General features: G+C 31.9%; 1 protein-coding gene across 4 annotated transcripts in view; it reads right to left on the reverse strand.

The window, feature by feature from the left end:
• Positions 1–453: 453 nt before the first annotated feature.
• LOC148655004 (chemokine-like protein TAFA-5) overlaps positions 454–15487 on the reverse strand; it is a 190259-nt gene continuing 175225 nt past the window's right edge. For 2 of the 4 annotated variants that reach the window (XR_015941169.1, XR_015941171.1), the window contains exons 4-5: positions 6293–6450; positions 454–3537 (exon numbers count right to left, since the gene is read on the reverse strand). Coding sequence is in view for 1 of the 4 variants with exons in the window: in XM_088645036.1 (XP_088501162.1) it covers positions 3529–3537 (9 nt within the window). In the remaining 3 variants the exon portion in view is untranslated. Of the gene's footprint in view, positions 3538–3819; positions 3947–6292; positions 6451–15487 lie in introns of those variants that run through there. The other 2 variants (XR_015941170.1, XM_088645036.1) reach the window with 2 other exon arrangements.

Below are 15487 nucleotides of genomic sequence, written 5' to 3' on the forward strand. Positions count from 1 at the left end.
AGACTTGTGTACTTACTGCTGTTGGCATTTATAAAACTTAATATAAAAGTTGATTCCATTACCTTTTTCTGTAGCCCCACCAATAAACAAGCAGTGAAGACATTTAGCAACTAAGACCAGGTTTACCTTATTTGCAGCTCATCAGTGTAGTTTAGCCATGTCTTAATTTTTATCTCATTATTATTTTATTCTTTCTCTCACCTGGAAGCTCCAGTATTGAAGCACAAAGGTACCCAAAAGGAATGTAAATGAATGCTAAACAAGGTTATAATAAAGGCTTTGCTCCACAAAGACAGTAGAGCACACCTTTAAATGTTTTAACATTGACCAAGTGTAAGATAAGACAATAATGGAATGATTTTAAGGAGAGTTAAACACTGATGAGCTTTAGTAGCTTTATCTAGGCTACTTGTTTATATTTGTAATTACTGAAAAAGACAATGGAAACATCTCTGAGATTTCAATTATCCATTTAATACTGTGCTTCAAAGATATTCCATTATAGGTTCTTAGATACATATAAATGTATGTCAGTGTGCAAGTCTCTACCTGTATACAGTATATGAAAGCTGTAACTGTATCCTGACTCATTACAAAAACATAATCAATTTAAGTTAGAAATTTCTTGTTCACTGCATGACTAAATCGATCTTTGGTCTCCACATAAAGAAGTACTAACTTTTACACTCTTACCTTTTCCACAAACAACTTTTCACATAGAGAAAATATCATTTTCAACCACCAGTCAACACCAAAATGTTTATTAAGAAAAAAAATGTAAATACTTCAATGAAAACAAAATTGAATTTAGCCCTGGTAAATTCTTACCTCAGAGAAACTGACCAGATTTTCATCATAAAGATCACCCTATGAGTGATCAGAACCAGCTACTTAAAACATCCTTATGTGTGTAGTGCAATTCTGTTATGGACACTTTGTAGTGTCAGCCATAGGTAATTACTTTTTTTGTAGACTCATTTCTTTTGATTCATCTTCTTTTTTTTGTGAATTTAGAAATACACCAGTCGACAATGGGAACGATGTGTGCAAAAGTTGAAAATATAGTTGAGTGGGACACTTAACGGTGGTAACAGTGGTAACAACATAATGTGTAGGAAGTTATTTCTGGTCATCTGAAAAGCATGTGCTGTCTTAGAAAGTGCAGCATTCCTGCTAAGGGGGTTTGGGCTGAAATGAGTAATTTTACCATGAAAAGCTGGCAGTAGGGGGTATAGGGAGCAACTGGATCTGGTTCTAAAACAAAGAGATAGGTCAGGTTCTACTCTGTTCAGCTAAACCCAGTTCCTAGTTTCATCACATTGTTTGCTTTAAGTAAAAAAAATAGGGTGAAATGTGTCCAAACCAAAGAATATCTATAACATTCTAAGTAAAAGCAGTGATTTACATGTATTGATTAAAAATAATAGATGTATTAGTTGTGAGAACACTATGTTGGAGTCCTGTGACATTTTAATAAACCACTTTAGTTAAAAGCTTTTATTGTTTGCAATGTAAATTGTTTGCAAATTGGAATTTGAGAAGACCAATGAAATGTGTCTATGAAGCATGTAAACCCAATCACTATAAGTATTACTATAATGAAACAGTATAAACCTACAGTAAATGTATTTTATGAGTGCTCTCCAAGGTTTTCTTTCCAGTGAAAAGTAATTCATTTTGTCATTAGCACTTCAACTAACGCTATAAATGTATCCCTTTCATAGAATCTCAAATCCTTAATTTATGATGTCATTTAATTAATTTCAGTTAAAATATTGTTTAAGTAAATATGTTCTTGCCTATTCATTTTAAATCTAAAATAATTTTGTTCCTTTAATGCAAAAGTTGCAGTGTTATACAATTTGGAAATGCCACAATTGATTTGAAAAAATATGCCCTAAAATTACCCTAAAAAATAAATTACCTTGGTTGTGATACTGATTCTACTCATTGGATATTTTATTTCATTATAGTGTATATTGTGGAATACAAATAATAAAGAAAGCCACAGAAAGTATTAACATAAAATAATAACCTTACAAAATCCACGGTGATTATTTTTCAACTGTTTATGTTCCTTTTTTCTTTCTTGAGACTGAAGATCTCAGTTTAGAAAATAATATTTTTTTCATGTATTTATTTCTTTCTTAAAATATTTTCAGAATAAAAAAGTAGCTTTATGTAAATTTTCTATTTTTTTCATTTATCCAGTCAAGTATCATCACTCTGAGGTCTGTGCTGTGCAACACAACAAAAAGTCAAAAGAAACAATGAGTAATGTCCCCCACGCTATTATACAGTACAATAGGACAAATAAGCCTTTAAACAGTACAGTAGTTCAATATATTAATATCAATGGGGTATAAAGACTATTATTGTTGATTTTCATTTCTACAGTGTTCTTACTGGACATGTTTTAAATTCAAAATATTCCAATGGGTAAAAAAATATAATTCAACAATCAAATGGAAAAAAAAGCAAAATGATAGCTTTTCTTGAATCCACTTTATATGACTGGCATAGTGACCACATTATTTGTGTTAAATAAGGTTTTCTACAAAGATACAACATATAAAACTGTTAAATATATAGCTTTAGGCTTTTCAAAATACATTTAATGAATTTTCCCAAACTGTTACTCTTTACTATGTTTTCCTTCAATAATAAATGATTTGTTCTATTACTGTCACCATCCATGCTTATTGCAAATTGTCCATATGCAGAGATTGAAAAAAATGCAATTGGAAAGTACACACAATAATTATATATATGTGTATTTATACACACATATATACACATGTGTGCGCATGTGTAGTTGTTCTATAATTTTGAAACAGCAATGTGTTAAGTCCAAGAATAAAAGTCAGCAAAGATTTAAAGGTGCTCCTTTTAAACCACATATTTAATGTCACAAGGCATTAACTGCCATCTTGTTGCTGTGCTCCATTAGAGCTGGTCAATTCAGAACAGTTGCTCCACAAAACATTAGGGACTTGAGTTTGTGGTGTGAAAGCTAATTTTGTAACATTCCATGGACCTTTGCTATTCACACCTGTTAACCTTGTCCACTTCAGTTTTATTATTGTTGTTGTTCTTTGGTTGGCAAAAATGCTGTGAGAGTGACAAAATAAGTTCTGTCCAGATACTGTTCTTAAGAGTATCTCTCCCTTGCTCTTTTGTTTAGTCCACGGGAACCCCAGGTTCATTCCTTTGAAAACCAGCTTCTTCTGCATCGGTTATGGGCAACATAAAATCCAATAGCAGAATTAAATCCAGTGTAGATTTCACAATGGACTGTAGTGTTGCTCAGTCATATCTCTGATATCTATATTCTTCAATCCCGTACTCCAGTGTGGTGTTGAACAGACTTAAGCTCATGGTATAAGGAATTAAGTTGTCCTATACAATGTAGAGAGACAGTTGAGCTGATGATACAACAGATGATCCACAGCAGTGAAACTTGACTAAGGTAAGTAGCTCACACAGAGTCTAAACCGCTCCTCTGAGGATTCTCTGTTGCTACATTTGTCAGGAGACCTGTGAATCAATAAGAACACATAAGTAAACATTTCGCATTACAGTAATTGTTATTTTGAGTGTAAGCAGTAAATATTCAATACAACATCAAATAAAAGAAACAAACAGTATCTTACCCACTCCTTAATTTAAACATGATGAAATGTTCCTTTGAAAAGTAAACATTATGCTACATCTAGTACATTGAATTTACCATTGTATGAAAATTACAATTATTCTGAATAATAATATACAATAATTTTTTTCATAGCACTTTAATTACAAAAGATAAATCAGTGAAAGTGACTGAATATTGTAATACCTGCTGTAAACTTATGGTATCTCCCAAATCTTTTTTCTAAATACTGTTTGCTAATTAGTATTTATGGGTATTTCTCAGACTGATGAATCACAGTTTTAATACTGTAGTCTGTAATTAAAAAAAAAGAGGTTGAAAGAACAAGGATCAGACAAACATGTCTTATATAAATTCCAATAAAATTGAAATAACATGCTTCCACTTTAGAACAGCTTCAGATGAACCTGGATTACTGAGGTTAAAAACCATGTTAAAATCCTTATTAAACACAAATGTATCTGTTTAGGGCTATCAAGTACATTACAAACGCTACTACTCTAAAATTTCATGCTTCTTATTGTATGAAATAATTTGATCTACAGTGCCCTCTAGCGATATAGTAGTTATGTTTGAATTAGTACAAATAAAAAAATGGCAATGCGTAGCAAGACATCTTAGACATATCTCAGTGGAATTAAAATGCAAATTAAGTGAAGTACTCCTAAGGCAAAGTGAGCTACTTACTCCTGCTGGTTTATTATTATCTAAAACCATTTCCCTCAAAAGAATGCCAATCCAAGCAATTATTTCATAACCTATCTGAATTCTGCATTTTGGTATTGTGGAAGTAATTCACACATAAGTCATGTAAGCATGCATAATTAGAAAAAATTAAAACAAACACAAAACATAAGACATAATAACAATAGTTTATACTTTGTCTTTTTATGTGCTTGTGTGTACAGTTTGTACAGGCAGAATGGAAACTGAGATTTATTGACTACTGTGAGAACAGTAAATGTAATTTAAATTCAAGATGAATTCAGTAGAAGGGCTAGGTATTTTTACTGTTTGTATGTAACACAAACCTAGAAAGACTGAAGTTCAATTTGGATTCTTCAGTGTACGACGGTGGCAATTCCAAGGAAACTATATGTATAAAGTCCTCCAAAATATAATGAAACTTTGTGTTTTCCTTTTTTTAGAATGCAAACACTTTCTTCAGATTAAGGCACTGAAATAATACTCATAATTATAGTTTCTTTTACAGTCATGTTGGATAGTATGACGATAGTTTTCTATCAGAGTTATGTATCATTATGATACAAGCACCTCCAGCCATTATGCATTAACATTATTTGAGTTCTTAATAGGTTGTATGAAGTTTGTGTTTTTATACTGTACTCTACTGAAACATTACAACTAAACATAACTGGTAGTTTTGTAATCCTAGTCTGAAGAGTACTGTTAATTTATAGTGAAAAACTTGCATGAAGATCAATGTGATGCATATTGATTAGAAACTAGTGGAATTCTTGCTTGAAAATTATTTACTTTAAATTCTGTATATTACAAATTATATACATAAATTTGTGTGTGAATTTATGCATTTTACTGCATTATATTAATATAAGTTGCTAAGTATTATTTTTGTAAATCAAATATTGACTTTGGCAGGAATCCATCAAATAAGCAGTTTTCTATAATTGACAAAATTACTTGCAATATTGACATTTCTTTAAAACTGGATCAAAGTGCATTTTATTTGTATACAGTATGTAGAATATGAATCCTTTAATATCCTGAATCAGTAAAGAAATAGTTTTGCCTGAGGCAGACTAAAATCATAAAGGCACAGACTCAAAAATATCAATTTATTGCAACATTATTTCATGTGCTTTTTAATGTTTTATTAAACGAACCCATTAAGTGTAGGGGGACTGTCTGAAGATTGAGAAGACTATGAGACAACTAATAGTATTCAATTACAACTAGAATTATAAACTGCTTGCCTTTTCATGGGCCTTTTTATCTCATTCCATTCCAAAGCACATCAAAAAATAGCCGGAGGATCCACCCAAACCACCACTGTGGTGCAGGACTCACGTGGATGACAAACAAGAGGTACCTTGTAGCAGGAGCCCCACCACAGCAGATCGGGTGGAGAAGTGAGAAATTACTTCACCCATTAAATTAAGGAGGGAATTTAGGGAGGCCAGACTAAGCAGGCCCATAGTAAAATTTAGCCATGAAAAATATATTAACATCCCTCCTCTTATGAGCAGTGCAATAGGATCTTAAAAGACTAAGTAATCAGAGGACATGTCTGTGGATGTAGAAAAAAATTAACATTAAAATAAAATGAAAATGATTCATACTTAATAGGACTATTGTGCATCTCTATTACACTAAGCATTACACTTCAGATGTGTTAGTAAAAAATGTCATTAAATGTCATAAAGTTAACATTGACTTTAGAAGTGTATTTTTTATCTTAAACAATATAGTTAGTTACAAACGTTGGGAAAGTTTAAATTAAGTCATAACCATTTTTATGTTATTCTTTCCACATGCAGAACTATTTCACAGTAAAGAAAATTCGAATGGCAGATATGGTATCAATCTCTATCTTCAACAAATGCAAACTCAACCATTCAACATGCAGGTTAGTTTGACTTGAAATAGATTCATCTGTACCTTTTTAATGTTGTTAAGGCCCATATTGGTTTGCTGTTTTGTTGTTTTTTTCAAGTCTGCTCTTGACAAGTAGATGTTTTTCTCTGTCAGTCGGGTTCGCAAAGCGTTCCGCCATGTTTGTTTAAGTTTTGAAAGGGAATTCCATCACGTCATAGTGCCTGAAATTACAGGTATGATTTTGGTCGTTTTAGGGTCAGGCATAGGAGGTAAATTCAGTAATTTGGGTACAAATTGTAACGGCATGCAATAGCAATATCTGAAAACTTTGTTATTTAATACCTATTTAATCTCTTTATTCTAAATTATTGGATCCTTGTCTGAATATAAATCAAACAAGGTTCCTATTATACGACAAATGCATCGGCTATTGCCCAAAACCCAGACATTTTAGAACACGAGACATGAAAAAATCTAAATGCTATTCCCTTCCTTGAATACTAGATCCTCTTCTTTTTTTTTTAAAAAAAAAGAATTGCATTACTATATTTTACTATCCTAACCATAGAATAAATTAAATGGATGTGACTGTAATCAGAAATGTTTGTAATGAATTCAAAGCTTGTTTTTACAGAAAGGTAATGGCTGACCTTACTGGGCTGTGAGGCAGCAACACTGATGAAATGAAATGAACCTGAGAAGCGAACAAGCTTGGCTGATGACAAGGACCAGGACACAATGGTGACAGTGTCATTAGTCAACCCCACTGGGGTAGACTCTGAGCTATTCATCACTAAGCTATTTCTGAGTTAATAATCAAAAATAGCATATCTGTATCAAGAATAACACTATGAGCAAATAACAAATATATTTAAGTAGTGACATTATAGAAAATATGGATGTTGCTAATGGGTTCAGTTTCAGATGGTCTGTGTTTTTTAAATAAACTGAGATAATTTTGCAAAAATATTTTACCATTGAAAAGTGATAATGTTTTGAATGATTAGCAATTCTAAAGAATTTCTGTAACAGTTCTGACGTTTTGTCTAAGGTTATTTATATTTTTTCTCATTTTAAAAGCAATGTAAATTATTTCATATTTACTGTACAATATGGAGTAATCACAAAATAAATATACTGCAAAGTAAAATTTTGAAATGATATTAAAATAGAAATATATAAAAAAGAATATAAAAAGGTTTATTTTTAAATACAATAGATGAATATTCACAAGACAGAGTTAGAACTTTGAGTTACTGCTCTAATTATGAATGTTATTTTTTCCATTTTTCATTTTCATTGATGAAGGGTATATTGACCGAAGGTTAATGGTGCGTTGATATAAAAAATTATATTATATACTTTTTAAAGCATTTGAATGTTTTGTTATATTTGTGCTTCATTGAGTCTAATTGTTCATCCAAAATGTATTTTAGGAATAAGTAAAGGTTTATTCCATGCTGAAAAGAGAAGAGAAGAAACACAATGTTTCAGCTGTGGAGCCTTCTTCAGGTATGTCAGGTATGTCTTCACACACCTGAAGAAGGCTCCACAGCTAAAACATTGTGTTTCTTCTATTCTCTTTTCAGCATGGAATGAACCTTTACTTGGTTCTTTGCAGCCTACCATGCTGATGCAGCTACCTACTCAAAATATATTTTAGCCAGGTTTCCTTAGTGTTAGATGTACAGTACTGTACATTAATGACATATTAAAACTGAAATTCTTGTAGTATATTTTTGTTTACAAAAATTAAAGTAACGGTACTAATGGGCAGGTGCCTCATGTAAAAGAAAGCTAAACATAAAATGTACAGGTATGATGAGTTCTTCAAGTCTGCACATTTTAATCAGTTCTGTGCCAGTTACTGTGTGTGATTGTCTAGTGTGCATGATTGATGCAGAGAACAGGGAACTTCTAGGACAAGATGGTACCTGTGGGAGCCACATGTGTTAACCATGGACTACTCAGTCCTCCTTTCAGGTTCATTAGGAGAAAAAGAGTGACTAACCTGATGATACATTTCAAAACTTGAGAGTCTTCATTTCGCCTAGATTAATGGAGGAGTGTTATGGATATTTGAGATGAATTGTAATCAGCAGTTCTAATGTTGAATATAAAATAGCAATTCTAAACGTACTATATACTATAAATGTAATATATTATAGATGTATCAAAGGCCACCCTCCATCATATAGAATATGATGTATGTCATATATGCCATTGGGTATCATTTTCCCATCAGTTGTCAGGTCCTTTAAACAAACAAACAAACAAACAAACAAACAAACAAACAAACAAACAAACAAATACTACCCTCCTAAGACAAAATGTAGATGATTTTTCTAGACATGCCACATGCCTAAATTATGATGTTACAATAAAAGCTTCACCATTAAAACAGTACAATAGATTAAAAGTCAGAGTGTCACAAAACCATAGTATGAGAGCTGGTGTTACTGTCAATGGCACTTATGGAACAAGAGAAATTGTTTCTTTTTCATTGTCTTCTACAGTTGGTAACTTTCCCATTAACTATTATCAATGCTGATTATATCTTGCTAGAAACTCAGCAAAGAACTAGCAATCCATTTTCACAGTGTTCCTGAATATAACTACTATGTTTTATCTTACAAAGTACCTTTTAAATAACAATACACTGTGCTTTATAAGATGTCTGATATATGTGATGCTATGATTATTTAATTTGAAATACCCAAAAGTTCTGACTATTGCAATTCCCACTTGAAAGGGAATATTATGGGGCTGTAGACTACATATACATCTTCTTCCTGTTCATTATTATTCCAGTTCATTATTATTACTAATGTGCTGTTGCTCTATTGCAGGCACTGAAGATATGGTTAATATAATTATTTTAAATATTTAAATATTTTTGGAGAAGTTGTCAATTTCATTTTTCTTTTATCAGTATTATATAAATGATCACATTCAATGTGATCTACAAATCATTTTACATGTGTCTACGTGCCATTTTTTTACACATTGTAATTGCAAAACTAAATGAGTAGCATTTTTGCTAATTCCTTTTTTCATTCTGATTTTAATTTTATGTTCCAGTTTTGTTACAAGAAGAAGTTATATGTCGACTGGGCAGATAGTGCTTTCCAGAATCATCCATATCCTGAATGAATTAAGAACAAAAACCAGCACATAAAAAGAATTTTTAGAATATATGTCTTCCAAAAAAAATCTAAAAATGTTATACTTAGAACTTCGTTTCCTGAAGGTGATGTCCATGTGTTGCATTTGGATTTAATTTGACTCCCAAACAGCAAACACAAACCTGTATGTGCTTCAAATATACATGGTTGTTTAGAATCTTGCAATTACATTTGAAAAGAATAACTCAAGTGAGATACTCTTTTTAGTAAACAGAGATTAATCTTCCGTCCACTGCCTTTTGTATACCCATGGTGACTGCAAGACTTTATAACCACACTGTATGTGCTGTTTGAAGCCAATGCAGACAACTTTGAAAAAAGAGTCCCGAGCATTAATATTATGAACACTTCCTCTTTGCACATAATACCAGCTGTCCTAAATTTTGTGATTCTATGAAACCTTCATCTTAATGTGCCCTGTTGTGCCAGCCACCCAATGGGATCAATTAGAAAGTTGTAACAGCATGAGCATCTATGGACTGAAAGGCCTCCTATCGGTTTTAGCTTTTCTTACAATATGTTCTTTTTTATTTTAAGCCCTCTCTATTTTGACACAACCAAATACATACAAACAGGTTCAGATTAATGAATGTTTTTACATTGACTTCCTCATCTTTAGAAACAGAGTGCTATGAAAAATGTTAAAGTTTTTAAGAACACCTAAAAGAAATCCTACATTAAGTCATTTCTTATGATGTAGTGGATTGATTCTCTTTTAATTCAAAACATAAGTGAAATCCTTCCTTTTATTTTTAATAATTCATAAACTTTGGATAATTATTAGTAGCTGTCACTGTTACTTAGAGATAAGATATAATCTTTAACATCCGATTTTTAAATTACAAAAATAAACACAACAAAATACACATTTTTTATACCTGGGCTCACATACTTTAGTATCCATAATTTATAGTAAACCTATAATATCATATAGTTTATGTCATGTAGTTTAGTTGTTTTCTCAGTAGTTCAGGGTAGAGCACATTTAATTCATAAATACCTGTAAGTCATGACTGAAGTGCGGACATAATGTAAATATAAACATTTAAATGTTTTAGAAGAGCAAATCGTGATTTTTCTTTCTATTGAAGTTAATCTATTACTTTTGATATTAAAGATCAAACCTACCACTTTAGCTGCAAAAGAGCACATGAATAATAAAGACCCAATGCCTGAAAGTGAATTCAGTAATCATTGTATTGTACATATCTTCACAGTGAGAACCATGCCAAGCATTTACAACTGATAATGAGTAAAATTTGGTCAACTCTGTAGCAGAGCCCTGCAAAATCTAAATTAAGTGTAAAATGTAGATTACACAAAATTTGGTCTTACCAAAAATATGCCTTATCCTGTACCATTTCTTTACACAAGTCATATATTAGATTTTTTAAAACAAGCTACCATAATAAGATTTATTTCCGTATTAAAATATATATACCTTACAATACACCTAAAATAGTTATAAACTTTACTACATTTGGTTTTGGGTTTTTTTCAGGTCGTATGGATTTGCAGTTTTGCTCTTGCATTATTTGATTAGCAAGACATAGTTAACTTCCAAACATTTAGAAGTCAAAATAACTGATGCTTCTGATATAAGCTGAGGTATCCTGAAAATTAGCATAAAATAGTTACATTTTAATATCATGAACTACCAAACTGTTAAAAGGTTTGTTTTTTTCAGGAAGACAAAATTAAAAAATACAATTCTTAAAAATTAAAAAGACATAATTCTAAAAAAGAAATAAAAGAATAATAAAAAACACTTCCGTACATGCTTCTGATGAGATTTTGATGATGTTTCAATTTTAAAATATAGAAAATCCCTCAGGATCAGACCTAATCAGAAATGATCTTACATCTTCATTTATTTTCCTACCTCAGATCTAAAAATAGAACTAAAAAACTCCTAAAAATTTTCCAGAGAGAAATGTATTGGCAGATATTTATAACAATGTAGAGTAGCTTTAAATATCATTTTTTCTAATTATTTTTAGTAAGAAACATCATTATCAAGGTGAACAACTACATGCCTGTTTTAAGATTACAATGCAGAACACAATGACCCCAACACAGCACAAATGGTGTTGTTTTCTTAGCTAATTCTCTAGATTTCTGTATGTTCTATACACAGGTATCTGTATGGAGATGTATTGAAGTCCTTACAGAAAACTCAGCCCATAACAGATTATTATCACACAGTATAAAACATTTTTTTTATTTAGATGTTAGAAGATAACAAAGGGGGTGCTCCATTCTCTGTAGTGAGAATGTTAGTGTCAAAATACAATGATGGAATGAGTTAGAATGATTAGTAATATACACATTCCCTTTGCATTTACAGTAATTCCTATTTTATAGTAAAGTTCTGTCATTTTGAAGAAGCTGTTTTTTATGTTACAAAATAAACTGTTTTTTTATAACAGAATATATTACAGAAACATCTTTGGTTGAGTGAATGTGCATAATTAATACATGGAAACATTGGTTCTGTCAAAAAATGCTTTGCCATAAAAAGAATTAAAAGAAAACATAATTCATAATAAGTTACAATTTTCCTGGATTTACAATAATACAATTCCAGTGTGAATTCCATAGTACAACAAAGCACCAGCAATGGTTTGTTATAGAGTATCCTAATTTATTAAAAACAAAATTTATATTTAATTTTATAATGTCAATGGCAACACTTACTTTTTTCATGAAAAAGTGAGCTTGTCTATGTAGGTGAAGAATGACAAATTCCTTCATCAAACAAGAATGTTATATTGTCTATTTAATAAGCCAAATTAATAAACACCAACAAATTACAGAATTATGGACATCATAACATAATCCAGAATGGCTGTTTGCAAAGGACATATCAATGTAATTATGAAAGCAGTTCCCTGAACAATAACATTTATCCTTTATAAGAGCTCTAATGCAGTGCATCGTGCTCTTACCTTACAGATGCACATTTATTACACTAAAGAATTACATGAATGGAGTTGTATATAGATACTGCATACTTGTCTTGACTTTTTAAGAGGTTTTGCATTAATGAGTTTTGTTTTCATGAAAATACTTAAGCATACAACTCTTTTGAAAGTCACTATTTATGCATGGTAGTATCTGTTGGGTACAGGTGACAGGCAGTACTTATCTTAGATTTAATTAGAACTGGATAAAAATGTTTTCAGCTAAACTTTGGATGTGACCTTGGGCAGCCCAGTGGTGTTTGCACTGCAACCTCACGGCTCTTAGGTGCTTGTGTTGAATCTGGATTTACACATCCTGCATGGAGTTTACAGGTTCTTTTCACGTTCATGTAGATTTTTGCTGGGTGCTGTGGTTGGTGTGTGTGTGTTGGAGTGTGTGCGCATACGTACCTTGCCTCATGAACATGAACTGTTTTTGTCATTTATAAACCTGTGCTCAAAGTGTATAATTTTGACAAAGTAGTACTTGTAGACTAGTGTCTTTAAACACACTTTGTTTAAAAAAAACTGATTAAAGCGCAATTCATTTTGTAATTCATAGCAACGCTTTTGCTGATGAAGCTTAAATAATACATACAGGTTTTTGCTTAGGAGCCTAATACAAAGAAGTCACCAATTACTGTTAACAAAAACAAGATAAATAATTTATGCTATGGAACTTACATCATCAAAACTGTGGCCAAGTATCTGGAGATGAGTGGATGCCTAATTTTATTAAACAAAATTAGCCAAGAGACATATTTCAATAAATTAAAACATGAAGTTAATTTCTTATAAAAATGAAGTCTAAATTAAATAAAAGTCATGATCAGCTAAATCTTGATTTTGTTTTCTTCAAATAAGGACTCGAAAAATTTACATTAAAATCCCAATATCAGTATTGTTTTATGTCTAAAACAGATACTCCTAGGCTGACAATGGGTTAGTACCTGAAGTTTAAACCAGAACTTCAGAATTAACATCATATACACTATTGTATTGGATATGCTTTCTAAGACCTTTGTCTCAGCGCAGTGCTCAGTGGCGATGCACATATTCACTAGTCCTACTGAAAAATAATTTGACTTTCTTAATTGATATGGCAAAATGACTTTTTCATTTGCTTTGAAAGCAACTTATACCATCTTAGTATACCATCTTATTAAAAATCAGATCCCATGTTAAAGCAATCACCCACTCATAAATTTGAATTAAAGGTAATATTTTCTTCATGCATTTCCTGCTTTTAAAAGGTATATAAAAACCAGTGCCTAAGGGGAAATATAATGGCTCTGTTTTGATTACCTTTATGCCGTAGTGTATACTTTTATTTTTCAATTTTATTTCACTGATAAGACCTAACCTGAACATTCTTATGCCTAGAAAGTTTAGGAATATGTAACATGTAGGCAGATTAGAGTCATTTACATTGCATCAACATAGTATTCTTCAATCTGCAGAATTCAATGTTTTCATTTTTAATTATTTTTGATTTATTTTAGTAAAATTACAAACATAATGCCTCGGCGATAACATCATAGAGTGAATTTCACAGTGAACAGAAGCTGTACAGGTTAGGAATGCAAGTTACACTGCATTTGTTGCCTAATACATGCTTTCTGCTGAAAATGCAGCAAAGGTCTATGTAGCAATGACAAGTAGTCTGTGCTCTGAACTCACTGAAAGATTGTGGAGTGAAATCCCAGGTGAGGAATTGCTGTTGTACCCTTAAGCAAGGTACTTCACTCAGATTTCCTCGGTAAAATACCCATCTGTACAATTGGGTATGAATACATGTATAATACGGCCAGCAGTCATATCACCCTGCAACTCACAACTGGCAACCCACTGAAGCTAAGCAGGTGTGAGCCTGGTCAGTACCTGGATGAGAGACCTCCTGTGAAAAACCTTACCAATCATGGCCTTCTAATAATTCCCCTCTATGAATTGGCTACATTACTCTGCTCTCCTCCCCACTGATAGCTGATGTGTGGTGAGTGTTCTGGCGCACTATGGCTGCCGTCACATCATCCAGGTGGATGCTGCACATTGGTGGTGGTGGTGGAGGGGAGTCCCCATTACCTGTAAAGCGCTTTGAGTGGAGTGTCCAGAAAAGTGCTATATAAGTGTAAGCAATTATTATTATTATTATTATTATAATTATAATAACACACTTTAGCATTAGATAAACATATAAGCTAAATTAATAATAAGGGACTCAATTAAAACTAATTACAGGCTAATTTAACAGACCAAGATAAGTGATATTTGCAAATGTCCTTACCTAAAATAACATTACACGAAACCAGTGATATGGATCTTTTTAAGTAACACTGCTGAAATATTTATATTTAAGTAAGATGATTTGCACTGAACTTTGTTATTTCCCTGTTAAATAAAGTTGTTTATTGTCCATTGAGTACATGTATAGGCTTTATGGACGTCTTGGGTACATTTGTGGGATCATTGTTTCTATTAATGATTTTGTCGTCTATTTTAAGTCTATACTTTCTTGACAAATGTTTATTAAAAACATGTTAGTAAATAAAGGATGTTTTGAGCAATAATGTGAGTGTAAAGAGCAAATCTGAGTTCCTTTTTCTTCTCTGTCAGTAGCACTCAATTTCACTGTCTCTGAAAAACCCTGCAGTAATATTGCATTTAACTTAAACAAGTGAATCAATCCCATCCCCCACCTTGGGTTTCTTCCAATTTCTTTCCCAATGGGAGCTTAATTGGGCAAATTCAGTATATAAGTATTCTTTCATTTTCTAAACACGTGGAAATTAAAGATGGTTGCCAATATGAATATGCTGTTTCCTGTTTTTGATATGAACAGGAAACAGATAAAACTTTGACAAATATCTTAAGTGAATTGTTTTTATGAATCTTCAGTTCTATATTAGGCGCATGGCTATGCTAAATTGCCCATTCCATGAGGAATGGGAATGGGGCACCCTCCTCATTAATCTGCCCTGACAAGAGTAGCTCTGCTACAAAGCCAACCCCAAATTAGTTGGTAGAAGGATCTTATGAAGATAAAGTAATGTAACTACTTTTTTTCTAATTTAAGTGCCATTATCCACTGATTCTTTTATGTTACAGACAAT

Source organism: Lepisosteus platostomus, chromosome 9, assembly GCF_059453375.1.
Source record: "Lepisosteus platostomus isolate fLepPlt1 chromosome 9, fLepPlt1.hap1, whole genome shotgun sequence".
In the NCBI taxonomy this organism is placed as follows: domain Eukaryota; kingdom Metazoa; phylum Chordata; class Actinopteri; order Semionotiformes; family Lepisosteidae; genus Lepisosteus; species Lepisosteus platostomus.